The 21,436-nt window shown below is 44.8% G+C and overlaps 1 protein-coding gene and 2 long non-coding RNA genes across 8 annotated transcripts in view; 2 read left to right on the forward strand and 1 right to left on the reverse strand.

Annotated features, from left to right (window-relative positions):
* Zfp78 (zinc finger protein 78) lies at positions 1–14,534 on the reverse strand. Of its 3 annotated transcripts, XM_063286999.1 has the most exons (6): positions 14,397–14,534; positions 13,532–13,776; positions 7,960–8,049; positions 6,715–6,841; positions 4,504–4,599; positions 7–2,036 (listed from the first exon to the last, which is right to left on the reverse strand). In XM_063286999.1, exons 3-6 carry the CDS (start codon positions 7,990–7,992, stop codon positions 376–378), a joined length of 1,917 nt encoding a protein of 638 aa, XP_063143069.1. In that variant the 5' UTR covers positions 7,993–8,049; positions 13,532–13,776; positions 14,397–14,534; the 3' UTR covers positions 7–375. The 3 variants fall into 3 exon arrangements, with proteins under 3 accessions (NP_001414718.1, XP_063143069.1, XP_063143066.1); NM_001427789.1 differs by lacking the exon at positions 13,532–13,776 and having other exon boundaries at positions 1–2,036; positions 14,397–14,467; XM_063286996.1 differs by lacking the exon at positions 13,532–13,776 and having other exon boundaries at positions 4,309–4,599; positions 14,397–14,486.
* On the forward strand, positions 2,032–12,035 carry LOC134482882 (uncharacterized). The gene is made up of 2 exons (XR_010059554.1): positions 2,032–4,434; positions 8,143–12,035. It is a non-coding gene; the product is annotated as an uncharacterized LOC134482882 (long non-coding RNA).
* Positions 14,151–21,436, forward strand: part of LOC134482884 (uncharacterized) — an 11,876-nt gene continuing 4,590 nt past the window's right edge. Inside the window, exons 1-2 of one of the 4 annotated variants that reach the window (XR_010059558.1) lie at positions 14,151–14,551; positions 17,587–17,777. This is a non-coding gene — a long non-coding RNA (uncharacterized LOC134482884). Of the gene's footprint in view, positions 14,552–14,930; positions 14,968–15,884; positions 17,778–21,436 lie in introns of those variants that run through there. The other 3 variants (XR_010059561.1, XR_010059559.1, XR_010059560.1) reach the window with 3 other exon arrangements.

A 21,436-nucleotide genomic window follows, 5' to 3' on the forward strand; every position in this document is an offset into this window, starting at 1 on the left:
GAAGAGTTACATAAATAACATTTATATTTTTATAAAGCGTTTTTCTGACTGTAAGACGAATGAATAATAAACTTGAAGGAAACAGGACAAGCTACAGACATTTGGAAAAGTCCAAGCGAGACAATCGTGCTTCGGAGCAGGCTAACAGGAACAAAAATAAATGGGAATACTTAGCAAGTATACGCACAGGACTTGGTGACAGAGGGATGCCCGAGATGACAGTGTCAAGTACTCACCAATGATGGATGGTTTAAGAACATTTGTGAAGACGTCTCCCCATCCCTCGCATTCCCAAGAGCTCTCTGGCTTCTGTGAAATCTTCCACGTGAACAATCTGGTTGGAAGCTAAATTCTCTGGTGAATGCTCCAGGTTTGTCAGCGGCTAAAGGGTTTGCCACCGGGGACACAGTTTTGCGGTTTCTTTCCGGTGTGACAGCTCTGGTGGCAATTAAAGGATGACTTTGTTCTGAACGCCCTTCCACATCTCTCACACGCGTAGGGCCTCTCACCAGAGTGAAGTCTCTGATGCTGAGCGCGGGAGGAGCCGTCACCAAATGCCTTCCCACACTCAGAACATTTGTACGGCTTCTCTCCAGTGTGAACCCTCTTATGTCGTATGAGGTAGGCAGTATGCGTGAAGGTTTTGCCACATTCGTTACACTCATAAGGTTTCTCTCCTGTATGGATTTTCTGATGTCTGGCAAGATAGGTACTTCTTTTGAAAAATTTACCACACTGCTTACATTCGAAAGGTTTTTCTCCTGTGTGGTTTCTCTGATGACTGGCCAGTTGGGAACTCTCTCGAAAGGCCTTCCCACATTCCTTACATTCGTAGGGCTTTTCTCCAGTATGAATTCTTGAGTGAACGACAAGATGTATACTCTGCCGAAAAGCTTTCCCACACTCCTTGCATGTATAAGGTTTCTCTCCAGAGTGTACTCTTTGATGGCCAGTGAGCGACATGCTGTGGCTAAAGGCCTTCCCACAAATGTCACATTTGTAAGGTTTCTCACCTGTGTGAATCCTGTGGTGTACAGTCAGGGACGACCCACTGCGGAAAGCTTTCCCACAGACGTTACATGGGTATGGTTTCTCTCCGGTGTGAATTCTCCTGTGCAAAGTTAGTCCTATGTGAACACTGAAGACTTTCCCACAGTCAGCGCAATCGAATGGCTTCTCGCCGGTATGATAATGCCTAGAGTGACGGGTTAGGGACATGTTGTACCTGAAGGCTTGACCACACTCAGCACACTGAAAGGGTCGCTTATCATTATGACACCTCTTATGCTGAGCAAAGGTAGAACTGTCCCTGAAGGCCTTCCCACACTCTTTACACTTATAGGGCTTCTCCCCAGTGTGAATCCTCTGATGCTGAGCCAGGTGGGCGGGCTGCCTGAAGGACTTCGTACACTCCTTACACTTGTACGGTTTTTCTCCGGTGTGGATTCTTTGGTGCACAATAAGGTATGAATTCTGGCTGAAGGCTTTGTTACATTCCTTACACTCAAAGAGTTTCTCGTGGGTGTGTGTTGTGTGGTGCTGAGCCAGGTGGTGGCTCTGCTTGAAGGCCTTTCCACAGACTGTGCATTTATACGGCTTTTCGCCCGTGTGAATTCTCTGATGCACAGTCACAGATGAGCTGTGGGTGAAGGTTTTCTCGCATTCGTTACATTTAAAAATGTTCTTCCCTGCCCAGATTTTCTTGTATTTCCGTACCTTGGGATTTTTGGAGAAGCTTTTCTTATTTGTCTTGTGACTATAAATATTCTCTTCTACACTATCCAGATGGACAGATTTGAAAGATTCCGTGTGTTTGTAGCCTATTTCTTTAGTGTGAGTTCCTTTGTGAGTGACTGTTTCTTTCAGGTTAAATATTTCCTGACTCATCTTCTGTCTATCAAAAAGGTCTTTGCATTTCTGCTTTTTTCCAGAAGTGGGAGACTCACAACCGAGGCTTGCAATGTTCTCCACTGACACGGCATCAAAAGCCAATTGCCTCAGAGATAATTCTTGTGTCTTCTGTACAGATTCTCCACCTGAAAAAATGTAAAACAAGGGGGGTTGGAGATTTAGCTCAGTGGTAAAGCGCTTGCCTAACAAGACTAAGGCCCTGGGTTCGGTCCCCAGCTCTGAAAAAAAAATAAGAAAAAAAATGTAAAACAAGGAGTCTTCTTTATCATGTGTTATTAACAAAAGCAGCACTTCAAGTGAAGCAATTCTAAACAATTTAATAAATTCCATACAATCGCATGCAAGTAATTCAAATGGAAAAGGTGCAAGGATGTGCCTGAGAATAAGAGCTTTGTGTTAATTAATCTTGACTTTATTGGATGAAAAACTGAACAGGAGACTAGGAAAGCACACTTCTGGGTGTATATGTGAGGTTGTTCCCAAGGCCATTAACTAGGAAGGTAACGCCTTCCCTGGACATGGGTGTTACTATCCAATGCACTGAGAGATTGAAATAAAGGAAAAAGAAGGAGGACATTCCATAGCAGAGCCAGGCTTCTATTTGCTTTCTGCCTGCCATGACTAAATAGGTTTCCTCCACCATGCCCTTCCTCCATTCTTCTTCATGGCCACCAGTCCAAAAGCAACAGAGCCAGCTGACCATAGATGTAAAACTCTGAAAGCATGGGCCAAAAAAATACCCCCCCTTAGGCTGTGCTAGAAACAACTGTGGCAGCAGGGAAGAGATACAGAACAACATGGGGAAATGACAAGGAAAACTATGATAAGGTCCTAGAAGTCATCTGTAATGAAAATGCTAATTTGGCCAGAATACAAATTAAATTCACTTCTATAATATTTCCTACCTTTAAAACCTATTTATTTACTCATTCAATATGTGTGGATGATTTGTCTGCATGTATCTCTGTGCACCCTCTGGATGCCTGGTGCCTTCAGAGGCCAGAAGACTCTGCTAGATCTGGAGTTACAGATTGGAAGCTGCCATGTGGGTGCTTGGAATGGAAACCAAGTCTTAGCCACTCAGGTAACTTCACAGCCTCCTGTTTCCTACTTTTAATTAATTAGTATATATAGTTAAGTTCACTTAGTTTAACTGCCAATATATTAATTACTACTGTTTCTCGGAACTCTCAAGAGATTCCAGCACACACACACACACACACACACACACACACACACACACACACACTATGCTTTATGACTTCCCTTGGGATTTAAAGGCAAGCGAGTGAATATAATTCCCTAGTCAGAAGACAGTGCTCTTAAGTAAGCCCTTTATGTGTTAGTGTCTCAGTACACCAAACGCTTTATTTCTCATAGAACTCAGGCTTCGTAGCAAGGAATTTTTTTCATTCATTTTCTCACTTTCAACAACGTAGGAAAGGCGTCACTTTTCAGGCCAGTTAATATGGGGGTTTAGAGACTGGAGAGATGGCTCAATTGTCTGCTCTTCCAGAGGTCCTGAGTTCAATTCCCAGCACCACATGGTGGCTCACAACCATGTGGACATGCAGAAATAGCATGTTGTATACATAAAATAAATGAATGACTCTTAAGAAAAGATTGCTTTTTAAAAAAATATGGGGTTTTGTTGTTATCTGATGGTTAGGAAAAGGTGTCTCAGTGAAGGACTATGGAGCTGAGATTGAATCGTGAGCATGTCTGTAGGGGATCGTCTTGACTGAATTGATGTGGGAAGATCCAGCCTGAATAGAGGCCGCACCATTCTGTGTTGCAGGATATTTGATCACATTGGCAACTCCAAGATTGTGAACTGGGAAAACCTTGTTGTAGTATGGCTCAGCTCTAGCACACACCTTTGATCCAAAAGCTAAATAAAGTCAACCCTAGGTCAAGAGGCAAAGCAAGTAACCAGCCAACAGGGAGTGAACATAAGTAAACAGAAAGGAGGGACACTGAGGAAAAGGGTATTTTTTAAGACAGCATGGGGAGACAGAGGCTTTTTTGTTCTGGGACATCAGTGAATAGGAAGGTCAGCTGGGTGCTTTTTCTGCCTCTCTGAGCTAGCAGACTGTCACCCCAGCAGCCAGTTGGAATCTTCATTGGTAAAATGGAATGGCTAGGATGTTTGCTTTGAAAACAACAGGACTGTATCTGAGTAGAGAAAGCTAACTTCGTAGCAGGCAAGCATGCTTCCACTGTCTGTGACCAGCTGTTTCAATGTCGTGCCTATATGAATTCCCCACAATGACGGACTACAATGTGGAACTACAGCTAGAATAAACACTGTCCCCTTTAAAGCTGCTTTTGTCAGGGAGCTTCATCACAGCACCCAAAGTGAAACTAGGACATTCTCCTTTGTACAAAGTGACTTACTACCAAGACAAGAGGAAAGCAGAAGAGACAAGCGTGAAGAGAAGGGAATCCATGCCAGGCAAGGAAACTTCAATTCACACCCAGGATCCTCAGGCTTAGGAAGAGTTTCTGGCAGCTTCAGCCCAGGTAAGGACCTCTGAAGATGGTGGAGCCATTCCTTACAAAGGTTTTTCAATCTGCTTCTTGAATTCTCACCTTGTACCGGGCTTCTTGTCACCTGACCCTTCACCTCCCAAGGCTCCTTCCCATGCTCCAATAAAGAGATTAGAGATGGTTTGGAAATGCAAGCTCCTGCATTTAAAAAAAAAAACGACATGTTTTGGTTGTTTGGCTTCCTAGGTCAGCTCCTTAAATATGATGCAACTACAAAATAAAAGGATCAAACACATTTGAAGGATAGACAGCATAAAACTCTGAAATCGTCTGGTGGCAGCTGTCAACAGGCAATCCTACAGCAATTATACTGTTTCTTATGGAGTGGGGGAAGGGCAAGAACTTAGCTCAAGGTAAAGGGCCATCACAGTAATAAGTGAGATTTTTTTAAATAGCCCGACAGGAGATAAGTGTAAAGAGATAGCTCAGTGCTTGGGAGCACGGGCTGTTCTTGAAGAACTAGGTTCAGTTCACAGCCCCCATAACTAGCGGTTCAGCCACACCGATAACTGCAGCCCCAGGAGATTTAAGACCCTCTTGTGCATGCGACTACACTCAATGTACACACCTCCAGATAGACACATATACATATACATTTTTGTTTTGTTTTTTGAATCGAGGTTTCTCTGTGTAGCCCTGGCTGTCCCAGAACTTACTCTGTAGGCCAGGCTAGCCTCTAACTCAAGAGATCCACCTGTCTCTGCCTCCCAAGTGCTAGGATTAAACACATGTACCACTGCTACCTGGCAGCATAGACATATTTTTTTTCCTTTTTCTTTTTTTTGGAGCTGGGGACTGAACCCAGGGCCTTGTGCTTGCTAGGCAAGCGCTCTACCACTGAGCTAAATCCCCAACCCCCATATTTTTTAATGAATACTTTAAAACACAAATGAAATCTCTTTTTAAAATTAAAATAAATAAATTTTTTTAAAGACTACTAGAGACAGTTTGGCGTTTGAGTCAATGAACTACCTGTCTAAAACAGAACACAGCATAGGAGTTTGTGGTTGTAATCCCAGCACTTGAAACTCTGCATCAAAACAACACTCTTCAGAGGAGAAGGGCAGGATCCAGAGCCTCTGTAGTTTTTACTTTCCCTGTATTTCCCTGGCTTAGAAGGGCCCATATTAGTATCTACAAGAGCAAGCATCTGAAGATATTTTAAGACATTGGATTTCACTTGTTTATCATAAATTAATAAAAATACATATTTTGGGGTCAGTGAGATGGCTCAGAAATTAAAGTCATTTGCTACCAAGCCTGATGACCTCAGCTGATCCAGGTTCTATACAAGTCATACTCTAATGTGTAGGTGACATACACATGCCCCCTCCACTAATAAAAATCAATGTCATAAAAAAATTTAGGATATATATTTGAAAAGTGATTTTCTATATTTTTAGTAACCAGGCCCTATTCTTCTCTATCCCTGTTACTTCCTACCGGTTTTGAGACTCTCCAATGGCCAGGCGCAAACCTCCAGGTTCCACATACAGAACACTCTAACTGTGCTAACAGCAGGACTAGTCCAACACACACACACACACACACACACACACACACACACACACACACCACACCGCACACCACACACCACACGCCACACACTCGTGTGCACAGTAAAAAGCCCCAAGCTCTGAACTCGAAATCCCAGCAATCCCCAGCCTGGAAATCTCTGCCACCACCCTCAGGCCCACCCCCAAGTCCCCACACTCCCCCCCACCCCCGTGTCTCCAAGAAACACTACACAATGCCCACCTCCCCTCAGTTCCCTGCTGCTTCTCACCAAAGCAAAGGCAGTCACCCTCTTGTGTCTCTCCCAATAAATCTCTTTTGTGAGATTTGCTGTGCAATGTAACTTTTTGGTATTCCTTTCGCTCCTGACTGTCAGGATACCTTTCCCTTGGAGAAATCTCCCTGCCTCCCCTTTCCCCACCCCCAGAGCTGTTAAACTTCGTGGGTGCCTTTCCCCTCAGAGCTATAACACACTGGGGAAACCTTTCCCCTCAGAGGTGTAACAGTTACACTGTTGAGAATAGCAGAACTGTAACATAAAGGCAACATAAAACAGAGGGGCCTGCCACAGTTCCCACCATGTCTGCAGTTCCAATTGCCTGAAGATATACCTGCCAATATCTGATGTACATCAAATTCACAGGCTGCATCTGAATTTTTCACTAACCCTGACACAATAAACTCAGCTTTGGTAATAAAAGTAGGAAAGGATTATCCACAGGGAAAAGTATTGCTTACCCACTGAAACCAAGTTCCGATAGTTCTCCAGCACCACGTTCCTGTACAAACTCCTCTGAGCAGGATTCAGCCACTCCCATTCCTCCTGAGAAAAGTCTATGGCAACATCTTTGAATGTCACTGCGTCCTGAGATGATACAAATACATTTGCAAATTTTTGTTAGGTTTTTATTCTTTTGTTTGGGGGAGAGGGAAGAGTTCCCCTTGCAAGTCAGTTGCTAAGAGAGAAGACACAAGGGACTGCATCTTGCATCACTGCACTTATTAGAAATGTCTGGAAAGTTTGAATATGTAGATAGAAAACAAACTAGTAGTTGGCTGGGAGCAGGACAGAGATTAAGTGTGATCGTTTAGGAAGTGAAGATGTTTCTGTCTAGGAGTTTAAAGCCAGCTTGGCCAACATGTTGGGCCACCTCCTGCCATCTCAGAACAAAAAGAAAAAGAGTAAAATGACTCGTGATGAGTGACAGAATATTAAACAAACAAACAAAACACTCCTTTTCTCCTCCCACACTCTCAAAACATCCATGATCTTTGATGATCAAAATAGGTCGGATCTGCCTACCTGCAACCAGTCAGCTCTGCTTGACATACATTCTCCAAATAGTGTGAGATATCATAGGCTGAGGGTTGAATGTCACAAGACTTCCTCAAATTCAGTTGCCAATTACAAGCTCCATGTTATAAGAGACTTGGACTAAAATTCATGTGGACGGATACACGGGAGGGGCTTTGTATATCCATCTAACCCGGAATCCAACTCATACTAGTACTGAGATACCTCTGTTTGATTTAAAAAGGAGACAAGTCTTTTGACAAGGCATGGCGGTACACACCTTGAATCCTACACTGGAGCAGGGGGCCGGAGGGTTGCTACAGGTTTGAAAGCAGCCTGAGCTTCATAATCAGACTCTCTCTCTCATCTGAGTACTAATCAGGCCCAACCCTCCTTAACTTTCAGGATCCAATGATACCAGGCACATTCAAGACTACCGTGTCCATGAACTAGTAAGATTCTACATCATAAAAGTGTATATATGAGGCATGAAGACAAAGGGGTTCTGAGTGGGCTCTACACCTTATCATAGTTATTCGTCACCTACTAGGCAGTTAAGGTTTAAGGATAATGTCCTGTGGAGAAGGAACGACCAAGCCCTGGAACAGACTTGGTCAGAATTTCCCAAGTATCATTACTTAGTGGTAATCAAGACCCCTTCCCATGGAAGAGAGCAGACACAAACTAACCTGTAGCATGGCTTTCATTAGTTCAACGGTCATGTTCTGTCTCCCCCTGGTTTCTCTCTTGGAGAACAACTGTGTCCTGGGAAGTCCAGCCTAGGGGAAGAGAGGGTAGTTGAAAGCCAAGGTGTTCATTGTCCTCCCAGATTTACCAGTGTAAACTGTTCCTTGTCTTTCCTCCCAGTTTAGGTGGCTAAGAGCAGGCATGACGCTTCAACTCCACTGTCAATGTGACTGGATCTAAAATAATCTATGACACCAAGCTGGGAATCGGATCTGTGTGATTCTCACCCATTATCAAAGAAGCTTCCTTCCATGGGAGATGGGAACTAACACAAAGACAAAGCTACTGGACAGTGCACAGAGAGAGAGACTTTGGAACTCTTGGTCCTAAATGGGATGTCTTCCTCCAACCCATCCTCTCAGGGATTAGGTAAATATATGGAAGAGGAGGTAGAAGATGGTAAGAGCCAGTGGGGATAGAGGACACCCAGAAACGAGTGTCTTCTAGTGTCTTCTACACACAACAGCACTGATGCTCGCATGAACTCGCAGACACTGTGACGGCATGCACAGAACCTGCATGAATCCAAGCCAAAAGGGGTCCCAGATTTGACAGTGGAAGCAGAAATGAGCCACTGTCCTTAATGCAGGAGCTATCTCCAACTGTCAACCTCCACCAAGCAGTCTCACCAGGGTACAAACTATGCTCAAGGGCAGGCTTCAAGGCAGTAGATGGCCAACACAAAATGAACTCCGTGGAAAGGTTATTTAAACCTCATAATGTTTTGCTATGTCTGGGCATTTTCTATATCTTACTGATCTGTGGCCTATATATCATTATGGTTTCTGATTTGGTGTTTTTCGGGGGTTTGTTTGTATGTGTGTCTGTATGTCTGTGTATCTGTGTATCTGTGTGTCTGTGTGTCTGTGTCTGTGTGTCTGTGTGTAGGTGTTTCTCATACCTTTTCTTTGCTTTTTTTCTGTTTTGTTTTATTTTGGTTTATCTGTTTTATTATCTGCCTGGTTTGTTTTGTTTCCTAAAGAGAGAAAGAGAAGGCATGGTGTTGGATGGGTGAGGAGGAACCGTGATCAGAATATATTTATGAAAAAAAATTATTTCAAATAAATAAATAAACCACAAAATCTCCCAGGAGACATGATACTTGACATGTCTGTGAAGGTTTTTCCAGTGAGGTTTAACAAAAGAAGTAGATTCACCCTGAGGGTAGCACCATCCTACGGGCTGAGATCTCATGTTAATTTAAAGCAAACAACAACAACAACAAAATGACAAAAGAGGCAAGTCAGCTATCAGTTCATGACTTGTCTCTACCCTTCAAAGGCCATCTGACCAGTCTCCCCACACTTTGATACTGTGACTTCTGTGCCGTGACAGACTGTATTCAAGTCGTGAGTCTTTTTTTTTAATATTTATTTTATTTTTACGAATACTCTGTCACTGTCTTCAGACACACCAGAAGAGTGCATTGTATTCCATTATAGATGGTTGTGAGCCACCATGTGGTTGCTGGGAATTGAACTCAGGACCTCTGGAAGGGCAGTCAGTGCTATTAACCACTGAGCCATCTCTCCATCTTGAGTCTTTTTTTTTTTTTTTTTTTTTTTTGGTCAGGAATTTTTGTCAGAGCAATGAGAAAAGTAACTGCTAAGCTGGCAATGCATGCATGGATGCATGCTCACTAGGAGAGTAGAGCAAATCACTCACTCAGTCACTCCCTCCCATACAGTAGAAGTCCTACATTGTTATCCCTAAGGCCCCTTCCTGGTATCTGGTCTGACTGTAGATAAAAGGTCCTACAAATAGTTATTCCTTCCTTCCATTTTCTAGGCAAAGGAGGAATAGTTCCCTTTGGAGGTTTCTGATCTATGACTTAGCACAGTCGGTTTGAAATCCCACACCTAATGCCACAAGGGTTTCTATCTGTGGAAGTTTTAATATGATTGGCCCATAGGAAATGGTGCTGTTAGGAGGTGCGGCCTTGTTGGAAAAAGCGTGTCACTGTGGGAGTGGGCTTTGGAGGGCTCCTCCTACGCTCAGGCTCCACCCATTGCAGAAGAGCGCTTCCTCCCTACTACCTGAGGATGTCAGTCTCACCTGGTTGCCTTCAGATCAAGAGGCAGAGCTCTCAACTCCTCCTCCGGCAATATGTACGCCTGCTGCCCTGCTTCCCGCCATGATGATAATGGACTGTACCTCTGAACCTGTAAGCCAGCTCCAATTAAATGTGGTCCTCTGTAAGAGCCGCTTTGGCCATGGTGTCTCTTCACAGCAATGGAAACTCTAAGACACTATCTTTCTCTACCCCAAACCCCAGTGCCTTCACTTCCTTCTCACTCTGGAACAACAGAACTTTGGGAACCAGTTGCATCACATCTGCCCTTAGCTCACCCATTGCTCCTCCTTTCTGAACTAGATTGGAAGGCTTCCCTTTCCCTAGATGGCTCAGCCCAGCTATTGCAGCTTCTCAAATGCTTAGCTCTAGGATTCTTTTTTTTTTTTCTATTCTGTTTTTCGGAGCTGGGAACCGAACCCAGGCCCTTGTGCTTGCTAGGCAAGCACTCTACCACTGAGCCAAATCGCCAACCCCTAGCTCTAGGATTCTTAACCCACGCCACACACCATTGCAAACAGCCAAAAAGAGAGAATCTAATGCTGGGGGCCAGAGAGATGGCTCAGCAGTTAAAAGCACCCACTGCTCTTGAGGACCCAGCTCGGTTCCCAGCAGTCATACAGCAGGGCACAACCATCTGTGACTCCAGTTTCAGGGGGACCAATGTCTTATTCTGGTCTCCACAGGAATGCCTGTGGTACAAAGATAAACATTCAGACAAAACACTCATACACATAAAACAAAAGTAAATAAATCTTTAAAAAAAAACTTTAATGCTTATGTACTATTGTACCATCGTAGTGAATACCTGCAATCCCAAATATTAGACGTCTGAGGCAGAGTACTTCCCAGGAGTGCAAGACTAGCCAGCAAAACCCTGACTAGATAGATAGATAGATAGATAGATAGATAGATAGATAGATAGACAGACAGACAGACAGAAAAATAGCTCAGAGAGGTAAAGGTATCTGAGGATCTGAGTTTAATACCTGGGACTCACATGGTAGAAGGAGAGAACCAATTCCTAAAAGTTGCCCTCTAACACACACACACACACACACACACACACACACACACACACACACCACACACACACCACTCCATGCTGTGGCATGCATAAGCCCCGGCAACAAAACTAACAGACAAAAATTTAATTCAAAATATTTTTTCTTTTTTTTTTTTTTTCCCGGAGCTGGGGACCGAACCCAGGGCTTTGCGCTTGCTAGGCAAGCGCTCTACCACTGAGCTAAATTCCCAACCCCTTAATTCAAAATGTAATAGTTCTTTTATGTTTTAAAAATCTAATTCGGGACTGAAGAGGTGGTTCAGCAGTTAAGAACACGGGCTGCTCTTCCAGAGGTCCTGACTTCAGTTCCCAGCAACCACATGGTGGCTCATAGCCATCTGTAGTGGGATCGGATGCCCTCTTCTGGTGTGTCTGAAGACAGCCACAGTGTAGTCTTATACGCAAAATAAATAATTCTTTTTTTAAAAAAATCTAATTCTATAAACTTTCAAAGTAGTCATCCCATGCACGTAGGGCTATGATTACAGCCTAAAAGGGGAAATGCAAGTACCCACCTGATCTCACCTGCTGACTAATCTCATGCTACACACACCAGCAAGGACCTTCCAGACAGAAGACACATCACAGATACACACACTGTGATCTCAGGGAGGCCTACGGTACGCACATCTTCACAGGCACCTTAGTCTCTCATGCCCACACCAAGCTCATAGCCTCTTATCTGTTCCTCTCACATGCTCAGACTCTACAACTTCAACAACCCTACATCCCTAAAGTCTTCCAAATACCACACCATGGTTCCGAGTATCCCTTTCATCCAAGCTGATCTTACGCAGAACTGCTCGTCCTTTTCTCCCATTCCCACCCACATGAATGTGATGTTTTCTGGGCACAGAGGTATACTACTATAACCCCCCCCCACATTTGGAAGGCAGCGTCTTAGTTAGGGTTTTATTCTGTGAAGAGACACTAAGACCCTGGTAACTCATTTTTGAAAAGCATGTTGTTGGGGCTGGCTTACAGTTTCATCAGTTTAGTCCAGTAGTACCGTGGCACTACACATGGTGTGTGTGTACCATGACCCTTCTCATTCAACCTCTCCAAGGAGCTTCATGCATTTCTTGATATTTAATATATTAGTATATCTGGTTCTCATTGCATGAGCTTTTTCTGAGGAGATATAGAACAAATTCTGTTTACCTCAAACAGGGGTACCAGCGACAGAACAACATAATGATCCCACAAAAACCTAACCTGGGGAAAGAGCAGGTTTATTGGGTAAAGAGTTACTTATAGGAGCATGGGTAACCCCCAAACTTCTGTATCACCCCAAAGTCTCACCCTGTCATAGATGACAGCTTCATGAATTCTGCATCTGAGTTGCCCTTTCAGTTAACCCCTCACGTGCTATATCCTCTAACATCTCCCAAGAGACACTGTGACTATGGCATTCCTGTAAGAGAAAGCATTCCATTGGAGTCTGCTTACAGTTCCAGAGGTTTAGTCCATGTTCATCAGGGTAAGAGCATAGTGCCACACAGACATAGTTCTGGGGAAATAACTGAGAGCTCTGCATCCAGAGCCACAGGCAGCAGGAATCCCCAAAGCCCACCCCCAGTGAATCACTTCCTCCAATAAGGCCATACCTACTCCAACAAGACCACACCTTTTAATTCTTCTCAAGTAGTACCCTGATGACTAAGCATTCAAATATATGAGCCTATGTGGGCCATTCTTATTCAAACCACATTTCACTCCCTGGCCCACATAGGCTTATATCATAATGCAAAAATGCATTCAGTTCAACTTCAAAGGCCTTCATAGTCTATCACAGTCTCCACACTAAAGTCCAAAGTCGAAGTGTCTTCTGAGATTCATGCTTAACTCTAACCACTGCAGATAACATAACTTCCAACATACAATGCCAAACATTATTATTTCCAGACATGGGGCTGGAGAAATGACTCAGTGGCTCGGAGCACTGGATGTTCCTCTAGAGGATTAGGGTTCAATTACCCGAACCCACATGGCAGCTTACAACTTCCTGCAACTCCAGTTCCAGGAGATCCATCCATGGTACCAGGCATGCATTTGGTATATATATATATATATATATATATATATATATATATATATATATATATATATGTATATATGTATATATGTATATGTATATGTATATATGTATATGTATATGTATGTATATGCATATGTATATGTGTATATGTATATGTATGTATATATATGCAAATGCCCATACAAGTAAAATAGATAAATCTTTAAAAACACATTCCAAAAGGGAGGAAAAGGAGCACAGTGAGGAAATCAATACTGGATCAAAGAAAAGACCGAAAACAAGCAGGGCAAACTCTAAATTCTGCATCTCCATGTCAGTCAGATCTCCAAATCTTTTCACCTTTGTTGACCACTGTGTACTTCTCTCTCTCAGGCTGGTTCCATGCTTAGGATGCAGCTATCCCATGACTCTACCATCTTCAACATCTTGAAGTCTCCAACACAATCCAGTCTTCAAATTCCCAGCTTCACTCAACCGTCTCTCAAGATTTCTATGCAGGGATACCCCTGTCAGAAAGCTCTTTGAATCCTTTCCTTTTGAGTTTCTATGGCTGTGTAATTCACTTATCTGAGTGTGGGTTGCACCTGCCAGTAATCACAGACAGCATTTGAAAGATAGACTTAGGAAGATCAGGGTTTCAAAGTCATCTTCTACTTACATAAAGAGTTTGAGACTGCCTGGAGTATATGACACTCTGTCTCAAAACATCAACAAAAGGGCTGGCCTCTAGTGATCAATTTACCCTTCAGCCCCTCTCCTCTCCTCTCCTCAATGGGGTTTGGGACCGATCATCTAATCCCGTTTAGTGAAGCTACCTTGAGTCTGTCAGCCACCAATCAAGAGCGGTCAACAAGATCTTTATTACTTTGGAGATTCCAAGCATTTAAGTGTTGTAATGCAGATCACCAGAAGACAGACCTACCATACGTTTCACACTCCTCTCACATTCACAGCACTTAATTCTCTGAGAGACTTGTCTCCCTCTCTCACACTGAAAACTCACAACCCAGTCCGTTTCAAACACACGCCGGCCTGGCACACCCAAGCACAGACTTAGTTCCGGACGCCTGTCGTCTGAGCCCTCGCGCCCCCCAGATTCCACGCAACCGCCCGCCTACCTCCAGACAGAAAACACAGGGACCACGAGGATCTCCCCTCCCCGCAGCGCTCGGGCTCCTACTCCCTAACAAGAGCCTCAACTCACCCGCCAGCTACCTTATCCAGACGCTGTCAACCGAGGGACGCTGGGAGGTGTCATACAAGCTAAATGTGCGCAAGCGCAGCCTGTGCCAGCGACAACAGAAAAACCTAATCTGAGAAAGGCGGGGCTTAAGGGGCGTGTACTCGGCGAAGTCTGCGGTGAGAAACTGGTCTTACGGAGAACAGTTTCTTAGTCTGAGGGTGAAGGCAAGGCTAAGCAGAGAAGAGCAAGGATCTCAGAAGTTTATTGTGAGGGGCTGTACTTATTAGGGAAGGTTCCCAGCAGAATCTGGAGTAAGGGGCGGGGCTTGGTGGAGAAAGGGCGGACTCTCAGCGGAGTCCCTGGAGAGGGCTGTGCTAAACTGAGAAGGGGCGTGAGCTTATCAGTATTAGTGAGGGGCGGGGTTATCAAGTAGGGCGGGTTCTCAGCTGTCTGAGGTGAGGGCAGGGCTTGGGAGAGGGGCAGGTTCTCAGCCGAATCCGAGGTGAGGGCGGGGCTTAGGCAGTAGGGTTGGTACTGGCAGCCCGAGGTGAGGGCGGGGCTTGGGGGAAGGGGCGGTTCTCAGCAATCCGAAGTAAGTGGTGGGGCGAGTAGGGCGGTTCTTCGCTCAGTCTGAGGTGAGGGCGCGGCTAGGAGAAGGGGCTGGTTCTCAGAATCTAGATTGAGGGTGGGACTCAGTGGAGAAGGGCGGGTCCTCAGCAGAATATGAGGTAAGAGGCGGGGTTTGAGCCCAAAGAGCAGGGTCTCAGCGTAGTGTCTGGTAATGGAGGCGCTAAGCGGAAAAGGGGAGGATTCACAGCACTCTGAGGGGAGGGGCGGAGCTTAGCCAGTAAGGCGGTCCTCCTAGCAGTCCTAGAGAGAGCACCGGTTTGAAGGAGAAGGGGCGGGTTCTCAGACGAGTCAGAGGAAAAGGACAGGGCTCGAGGAGAAGGGCACAATTTAAGGCTGTTCTACTACAACAGGTGGCAGAAGGGATGAGAGCTGGGACAGTGTGTGGCTGAGTGCGTGATTATGCAGAAGTGTTGCCTAGGGTTCCTGGCCTTGTCGCTTAGGGCGACTCTTGCTCCAGCTCTTCATTAGGCTTCCCATCTTTCATGGAGACCAGCAATGTCTCTAGGTACCAGCTGCTGCGGATCCTCACACTATTCATCCATCAATCTCCTTGATGTCACTGTTCATTACTTAACTATGCTCGATCTTTATTGTTAGATTTTGAGACTCTGATTTTTTAGAGAGAGAGAAGATTTGAGGTGGTTAGCCCAGACTAACTTCTAAAATGGGTAAACAGCCAAAGATGACTCTGAACTCTTGATCTTTCCGAATCCATCTTCCAAATTGAGATTAAAGGTGTAAGCCTCCACGACTCCAGGCTTGGAATTTTGACCTTTGCAAGCTAAGCTTTGCCACAAGAACAGCCACTATTCTGTATCTGATTGTCTCCTCCCTCTCACTCATGTTCATCACCTCCGTGACCAGCAAACCAGCATATGTTTCACCTACAAAATGGAAATGTCATTATTAGTGTTGGAAGCAGCGAATGTGACAACGTCATAGGAACCAAAATACAACAGTCAGATTTTTTTCTGCCTTTTGCCAAACTAAAAAGTATCCCTGTTTTGAAGGATCAAGAAATCAATAGTTGTATTAAAAGCTGAAACAAATAAGACAAGGTCACTTGGGTGAAGAGAGGGGGGAAAAAGAAGCAAACATAATTCCCTGGCTTCTTAAATCTTAATTTCGACAGATACAGACCTGACAAGTAGGGGAGGGGCTATAAAGAAATATAAAGTAGGAAGGGTGTATCAGATATTTCCTAATTTCTTCAGATAACATTTCAACATCTTTGAAAACTTATTCCATAAAAGATATATCCTGGTTGTCATCAATTCAATCTTGATGCTACCTGGAGTTGAAGGCTTGTCCCTACAAAACTTCCCACTGTTTGTGATGGAACTCCCAAACTTCAGTTGTTTTGCCTGTGTTTCTGACTCTAAACTGGGGTGTCTACCACCCTCGCTTCTCGAGTTCTATTAATTTGCTAGCATGAAAGATATCAAGGAAATGCAGGATTTTTCTTCTTGTTGTTTACTATAGGAGACCTTAAAGGACACAAATGAACAAATCGAAGACAAAGTCCAGAAGGACCCTAAGAATTGGAGCTTCTCACCCCACAGGGTTGAAGTGTGTCACTCTCCTAGCACATGGCTGTATTCTTCTTGGTCTTTCTGAAAGCCTTGAATTGCTAGGGGGTAGGGGGCAGGAGAAGCTGAGGCTTCATTAGATATGATTGATGAAGTCATAGGCTACTGTAAGTCAGTGTTACCTTTATGCACCTCATGGCCCCCACACACACACCCTCACCTCCCATCCTCCCCCATTCCAAAGATAGAGCTGTGAGTTACAGCTGTCTTAGCCCTTGATTGGTTCCACTGGCAACCAGCTAGCTCCCTGTAATCACCTAAAGTACCTTAACATAGTGGTTCTCCACCTTCCTAATGCTGCGACCCTTTAATACAGTTCCTCATGTTGTGATGACCCCCACTACAACATTACTTCCATTGCTACCTCATAACTGTGATTTTGCTACTGTTATAAATCATAATGTAAGTATCTGATATGAAGTATATCTAATATGCAACTCCTGTGAAAGGGTGGGCTGACCCCCGCCCCCCAAAAGAGGTCTCAACTCCCCAGTTGAGAAAAGCCTCCTTAACAAACCATGTTGAGTGTAGGGGCTGATTCCTGCAATCTCAGCACTCCACTCAGGCAGGAGAATTGCCACAAATTCAAATCCAGCCTTGGTTTCATAGTGAGTTCGAGGCCAGATTAGGCTAGCATGAAATCGTTTTTCCAAACACTTTTAGCTCCCGGGAGCTGGAGGTGCAGAAGTGAAGAAAACATAAATTAGCAAAGCAAAATATGGAATGACTTCATTAACAGAAACTCATAAATGATTGAAATGGTCTTATAAATAACAAAAGGCTATTTTCCTTGCGGAAATGTTGAGAGAACATATAGGTGAGTGAAGTATGGTAGATGAATAGACATGAATTACTGATAGATGGGGAGGCAGATGGTAGGTGGGTAGATATGGATGGAGAGAGAGAGAGAGAGATGGATGGATAAAAGCCTCCTTGTTGGTCTCACCATCTAGACATCTTTCCTGACTTTCTATACTTTTTTGTGTTCCTAGACAGAGAACAATATGAATCTAACCCTGCAACTGAGGTAAAGAGTAGATGTATTGTAAGGGTCCACGACTTGCAAACACTGATACCCCATCCTCAAATAATCTGCCATGTCGAAGAGAATTTATTCTGCAGAGAACCTGCAAGCAGGAGTCCACCATACATCAGGATGGAAGACACATGTGGACTTTGCAGGGTCAGTTTTTTTTTTTTTTTCTTTTTTTTTTTTCGGAGCTAGGGACCGAACCCAGGGCCTTGCGCTTGGTAGGCAAGCGCTCTACCACTGAGCTAAATCCCCAACCCACAGGGTCAGTTTTAAGCCTGTTAGGGTAAGAGTGGATGACTTTTATCTTTCTTCCCCTTGATTGGTTAGCTCTTTCTTCAGGGGTATGGGTGCCTTTGTGATTGGTTAAGGCTCTGGAGGATTTGGGGAACTTTTGCTGATTAATTATACTTGGCTCAAGCTATGTGTTGGGGCAGCTTCTACAGCTCCTAATTGGCTGCCTGTAAGGTTGGCTCAGGCTACGTCGTGGGGCAGCTTCCTGACTGGCTGCCTGTGAGGGGTGGTTTTTCTTGGATTTGACTTATTTTGGACTTTTCCAGTTCTGGCAAACAAAAACGTGGGCCTAGTCTCTCAAACTGCCAGTTTGCAGCCTGCCATGGAGTCAGCTTGGCTCTGGCTAACTCTGTCCTTTAGGTATTAAGCTCCTTGGGCTCCCGCTTCTACAGTGGGGGCTGGGGATGCCAGAATTTAACTGACACACAAAAACCACGTTTGTAGGGAAGGAAGGTAAATTGCACTAGATGCAGTGTCTTACTGAACTTGCAGAGGCAGCTCAGCGCTAAAGCATGAAAGTGGGGAGGTCACAGATTGGATCGAGGGGGAAAAATACCAGGGAGGGACGTGCTTACCTGCAATCCCAGCCTTAGCTACGTAGTGAGATCCTGTCTCAACAAAACAACATCACTATTTCTGTCCTGCAAAGCCATACGCAAGGGATCAGAAGATATTGACCAATCTGGGGCTAACACGTGAAAAGATGAAAGGGTTTTTAATAATCTTTAAAAGCACCAGGGTATTGAAGGATGTTTCACAGTACTCTACTGCCACCTACCGGGAAAAGGGTTCAGATACACCTTCTCTCTCTCTCTCTCTCTCTCTCTCTCTCTCTCTCTCTCTCTCTCTCTCTCTCTCTCTCTCTCTCTCTCTCTCTCCCTCTTTCTTTCTTTCTTTTTAAGGTGGAATATTGTTCTCTGGAAGTTCGAGGTCCCAGTGATGCTCTTGTATTACATGCCACCACGCTCAGCCAACCTGTTTTCAAAACATGGGATAGTTTGGGTCCTACTACTACGATTTTGCTCTTTTTTTCCATTTTCATTTATTTTTATTTTATGTGTGTTGGTGTTTTGCCTGCACATTTGCCTGTGTAGCGGTGTTGGATCTCCTGGAACTGGAGTTAAATTGTGACCTGCCATGTGGGTCACATGGGATTTGAACCAGGGTCCTCTGAAAGAGCAGCCAGAGCTCTCTCAATCACGGATTCATCTCTCCAGCCAGAGATGTTGCTCTGTTAAGCCAAAATTTTCTCACATGCTTCCCCCAGGTAGACATTCACATTTTGGGACAAGTTACTCCAGACTCAATGCCTTGAAAAGAAGGGACTCCTTAAGCCACTATTAATAGTGTTTTTATGAACTCAGTAGGCTGGGCTTCCAAACTAATCCTAATTTTACTGAAGGGATCATGAGAACTCCTAAAAGGCCACCAGATCAATGGATTTTCTAGTCAGAGGTCTCCCTAAGTACCCGAGTCCAATTTCCTGATGTTCTGACTGAGAGCTCGACAGCTCGTGGCAGCTGGATGGTGGCTACTGTCCAGACACAGCAACAGTTCTCAAGTTGGGCTGCAGTTGTTGGGGTAGGCTCGCGTCTGGACAAAACTCAACGGGCCAACATTGTTCCACGCGGAAAGGTTTAATGAGAGAAGAGTAGGAGAGGAGTAAAGGCCGGCCATGAGCACACGGAGGGAGGAGAGGGAAATGGGGGAGAGAAGGGACACAGGGGAAGAGGGCAAGAGCAAGAGAGTAAGAGAAGTGGAGGGGCCAAGCAAGCCCCTTTTATAGCGAGTCAGGCATATTTGGCTGTTGCCAGGCAACTGTGGGGCGGAGCATACCTGACTGTTGCCAGGTAACTGTGGGGGTGGAGCTTAGACAGAATGCCAACAGCAGTGAGTAAAGCTGCACGATCTAGGTATCTCCCATTAGACCTCTACCCTGGAAATATTCTTGTGGATGTAACTCCCCAAGTTCCCTCCAAACATGGATGGATAAGATGCCCATCAGAGTGTTTTAAAGCTGAATATTCTGCAACAGAGAAATGGAGACAATCATTGCTGGGCCTCAACAAGGCAGTTAACACTGCGGTAACAGCAAACAATCAGCTGATGTATCAACATAAAAAATCCTTTTTACTCCTAATAGTGGGGAACACGGGGCCTGAACCAACCATCTTCTGTAACCAGGCAAGGCTGGTTGGGACTAGAACACCAATCCTGCCACAAAAACTTCAACCTGCAGTCTGCCCTGCCTGCAGACTGGGGCCTAGCAGAATCGCTTCAAAGAGACCAAAGAGACTCCATCCAGCAAATGATGGGAACAGATGCGGAGTCCCAGCCACACATTAGATGGAGCTTAGGAGTCCTGTGGAGAAAGACGAAGGGTCAGAGAAACCAGCGGGATCAGGGACACAAGAACACAGCCACAAAATCATGGACTCGTGGGGCCTCTCAGAGATCAGGCAGCCTGTAGGGTTCTGACCTAGGTTCTGTGTATGTTATGGCTAAGCAGATTGGTGTCCTTGCAGAATTTCTAACAGTGCTATCAGGGCCCGTCTCTGACTTTTTCCTGTTTATAGGATCCTTCTCCTCCTACTGAGTTGTCTTATCCTGCTTTGATGCGATGGCATGTGCCTGGTCTTATTGTAGTTTGTTATCCCGTTTGTTTGATGTCCCTGGGAGGCCTGCTCTTTTTTGAAGGGAGGAAGGGTTGGGTCTAGGAGAAAGGTGAGGTGGGAGGGAGAAACTAAGGGGAGGGGAGGGAGGAGAAATGACAGTTGGGATGTAGTGTATGAGAGAAGGGAGGAAAAGACCGAAAAAAAAGAATTTTTTTTTAAACTTTTGAAGACAAAGCTAGGAAGTGGTGGCTTATACATCTCATCCCAGCACTCAGAAGGCAGAAGCAGACAGATCTGTGTGAGTTTGAAGCTAGCCTGATCTACAGAGTAAGTGTTGGTATTCTGTCTAAGCTCCACCCCCACAGCTACCTGGGAACAGCCAGGTGTGCCCCGCCCCACAGTTGCCTGGCAACAGCCAACAGTGCCTAACTGTAAAGCGGACTGCTTGCCCCCTCCTCTCCCTCTTACTCCCCTCTTGCTCTCTCTTTGTTCTTCTCTGCTTTTGCCCTCTTCCCCGTCCCTTCCCTCTATCCCCTCTTCCCTTCACGTGCTCATGGCGGCCTCCTTTGCTTCTCCCTTCTGTTCTTCTCTCATTAAACCTCTCCACATGGAACCATGTTGGCTTGGTGTGCTTTTTCCAGGCTCGAGCCAAGATTTAAATAACAGTAACTTCCAGGACATCTACTTAAAGGGCTACATAAAGAAACCCTGTCTTGAAGAACAATAACAACCAAAACCAAAAAAAAAAAAAAAAGAAAGAAAGAAAGAAAAGAAAAAGAAAAAGAAAGAAAGAAAGAAAAGAAAATCATGAAGACACAAGTCAGAAAATATTGGGTTGTGGACCCAAAAAATGTCATGCCTTTGGGAATCGTGGTACTGTGGTACTGTGGCAAAACGACAAGG

Source organism: Rattus norvegicus, chromosome 1 (assembly GCF_036323735.1).
Source record: "Rattus norvegicus strain BN/NHsdMcwi chromosome 1, GRCr8, whole genome shotgun sequence".
NCBI classification, from domain to species: Eukaryota; Metazoa; Chordata; class Mammalia; order Rodentia; family Muridae; genus Rattus; species Rattus norvegicus.

Coding starts and splice junctions, on each gene's coding strand:
- Zfp78 (XM_063286996.1), bottom strand. CDS start 7,992: ATGACCGTTGAACTAATGAAAGCCATGCTACAG. Junction 6,842..7,959: donor TAATGAAAGCCATGCTACAG/GTTAGTTTGTGT, acceptor GTATCATCTCAG/GACGCAGTGACATTCAAAGA. Junction 2,037..4,308: donor GCTTTCCTCTTGTCTTGGTA/GTAAGTCACTTT, acceptor ACATTTTTTCAG/GTGGAGAATCTGTACAGAAG.